This window comes from Theropithecus gelada, chromosome 2 (assembly GCF_003255815.1).
Source record: "Theropithecus gelada isolate Dixy chromosome 2, Tgel_1.0, whole genome shotgun sequence".
Classification (NCBI taxonomy): domain Eukaryota; kingdom Metazoa; phylum Chordata; class Mammalia; order Primates; family Cercopithecidae; genus Theropithecus; species Theropithecus gelada.
The window spans coordinates 93,053,567-93,056,305 of record NC_037669.1 but is presented as its reverse complement, the minus strand read 5'-3'; the positions used below and the strand labels follow the sequence as shown (position 1 = coordinate 93,056,305).

At 46.0% G+C, this 2,739-nt stretch overlaps 1 protein-coding gene across 3 annotated transcripts in view; it reads right to left on the bottom strand.

Moving 5' to 3' along the window:
* Positions 1-413: 413 nt before the first annotated feature.
* Positions 414-2,739, bottom strand: part of KIF9 (kinesin family member 9) — a 53,796-nt gene continuing 51,470 nt past the window's right edge. For 2 of the 3 annotated variants that reach the window (XM_025376257.1, XM_025376256.1), the window contains exon 21: positions 416-719. In XM_025376257.1, coding sequence (XP_025232042.1) covers positions 669-719 — 51 coding nt within the window. In that variant the 3' untranslated portion in view covers positions 416-668. Of the gene's footprint in view, positions 720-2,739 lie in introns of all 3 variants that reach the window. The other variant, XM_025376258.1, reaches the window with a different exon arrangement.

The window sequence follows — 2,739 nt, the reverse complement described above, 5'->3', positions numbered from 1 at the left end:
ACACAGAGGACATGTCTCCCAGAAGCTGCTCATTTATTCCCTGGTACATGGAGCCAGCTCTGCCTCATCCCTTTCCGGGCTCTGTGGCTAGACCTTATCTTCCCCTGGTTGCCAAATGAAGGAGGGCCTCCTCCTGTCTTCTTCACTGGCTCAGAAACACAGAAAAGATGTGTTGAGAGAACTTAGGGTCTGAGGGAGCTGTGAGAAGCAGAGCTCCTCAGACTGAGCTTCCCACCCCCACCCTAGGATGTCTATCCAGGAAAGGGGCTGACCAGTGGGACAAAGGCCTGCCAGGAGGAGCCTGGCTGAGCTACTTTTCTGCTTTCCTACTTGAGACTCAGTTCTGACCTCACACATACATAGAGAAGATGTCCTTTCAGACAGGAAATAAGACAAAGTTCTCAGATGAGCACTAAAAGTCTAAACTAGAAAGTTATTTTATCCTGTCCCTGCATATAAGACAGTGAATTAAAACCCAAAGTGCTCTGTGAAGAGGAGCAAGGTTGTCCTTGGAGGATACTCCTCCCAGCATGCAGGCCATATGTGTTCTCTGTCTTGGGTCCCAGCCTTGGAGTAGAGGGGCTGCAGCTCTAGGCAGGTGGTTGAGCAGCTCCACTACAGTAGGTTAGAGTTGCTGGTCTTGTCCTTTAAGGTACGGTGATGAGGTTCTATTTTCTATGTGCCTGCTGGAGACCCATCATGGTTTTCAAGTAATTATGCTGGACACAGAGGGAGGAGAAAACAGGAACTTATTATGAGGGATAGACTTAGCAGGGACTCAGACCAGGCCACTCACATTCACCCTATCATTCCTCCTGCAAACATCACAGGATGTGGACAAGGATTCCTTCTGAGTAGCCCCAATTCTGTGAGAAATAACATTCCATTCAAACTCTTTCATTCTTTTATCCTAAAGAAAGTGTGTAAAACTATTTTAAAACAGTCTGGCAGGCATATTTGAAAGGAGGCATGTAGGTCTCAAGGGCATACTTGAGAGTTTCTGACAGGGAACAGGTTCAGAAAGAAAAGAAGAGGGTTCTATCTCCAGAGGAGTTAGGGGCCAGGTATTCAGAAGGGCCCTCTCTTTGCCACTGCAATCAATCAGATGTTCACAAATTATACCTTTTTAATGCATTGCTAGGCTCTTAGAAAGCAGGTGAAAACTGTGGGCTGAAACAGAAACAGTGGGCTATAAGCCAGCAAATGCTAAAACTAGCTTGGAACATGGAATCTTAGGTTCCCCACAAAGTAGGAGTCTGAACGGAAGCTCCCGTATTAAACTGGAATTCTTGAAGAGGGTTAAAATGGTCCTGGGTTGGTAATGCCCTGCGGCTAACTGCAGAAAGCAAGTGCAAACCTTTTCAGTGGGAAAATAATTTCAATTTATGTGTTCAGGTCTCCTTGAGCTTAAGTTCAGTCAAACACAAGCTCACGATTTCAATACACACACATACACACACACACACACACATGCCACCGTCAAGCCACCATGAGACTCAGTAAAACAGGAAACAGATTTTGACCATGAAAAATCTGATCTATACATTTCCTATATAAAAATATATATTTAAATAACTATAACATAGAATTGAAAGAACATGGAATGGTTCAAGTATAATATTTGCATAAAAAGTTTGTGCATGGACATATCTTAAACATTAAAAATGGCCAATACAGAGAATTCTAGAGATTGGGGAATGATGAGAGAATAGAATTTTGACTGTAGAAATACAGGATTCCTCTGCTTAATGATTTAGAATTTGTTTATTTTTTTGAGACACAGTCTCTGTCACCTAGGCTGGAGTACAGTGGCACAATCTCGGCTCACTACAATCTCCGCCTCCCAGGTTTAAGTGATTCTCCTGCCTCATCCTCCTGAGTAGCTGGGATTACACATGTGCACCACCATCCCCGGCTAGTTTTTGTGTTTTTAGTAAAGACGAGGTTTCATCATGTTGGCCAGGCTGGTCTTGAACTCCTGACCTTAAGTGATCTGCCCACCTCAGTCTCCCAAAGTGCTGGGATTACAGGCATGAGCCACCAGGCCTGGTGAGTTGCACATTTTAAATGGACGAATTGTATGGTATGCAAATTCTATCTCAATAAAGCTTTTTAAAAAGCATAAAATAAGGATTTATTTAAAATAACTAGCTGGGCATAGGGGCTCACGCCCATCATCCCAGCACTTTGAGAAGCTGAGGTGAGAGGATTGCTTGAGCCCAGGATATCAAGGCTGCAGTGAGCTATGATCGTGTCACTGCACTCCCTCCAGCTTGGGTGACAGAGCAAGACCGTGTCAAAAAAAAAAGAGTAAGTCCTGGTGCAGTGGCTCATGCCTGTAATCCCAGCACTTTGGCAGGCCCAGGCAGCAGGATCCCCTGAGTCTAGGAACTGGAGACCAGCCTGAGCAACAAAGGGAGACCCTATCTCTATTTAAAAAATTGTTTTTAGGCCGGGCGCGGTGGCACAAGCCTGTAATCCCAGCACTTTGGGAGGCCGAGACGGACGGATCACGAGGTCAGGAGATCGAGACCATCCTGGCTAACACGGTGAAACCCCGTCTCTACTAAAAAATACAAAAAAACTAGCTGGGCGAGGTGGCGGGCGCCTGTAGTCCCAGCTACTCGGGAGGCTGAGGCAGGAGAATGGTGTGAACCCGGGAGGCGGAGCTTGCAGTGAGCTGAGATCCGGCCACTGCACTCCAGCCTGGGCGACAGAGCGAGACTCCGTCTCAAAAAA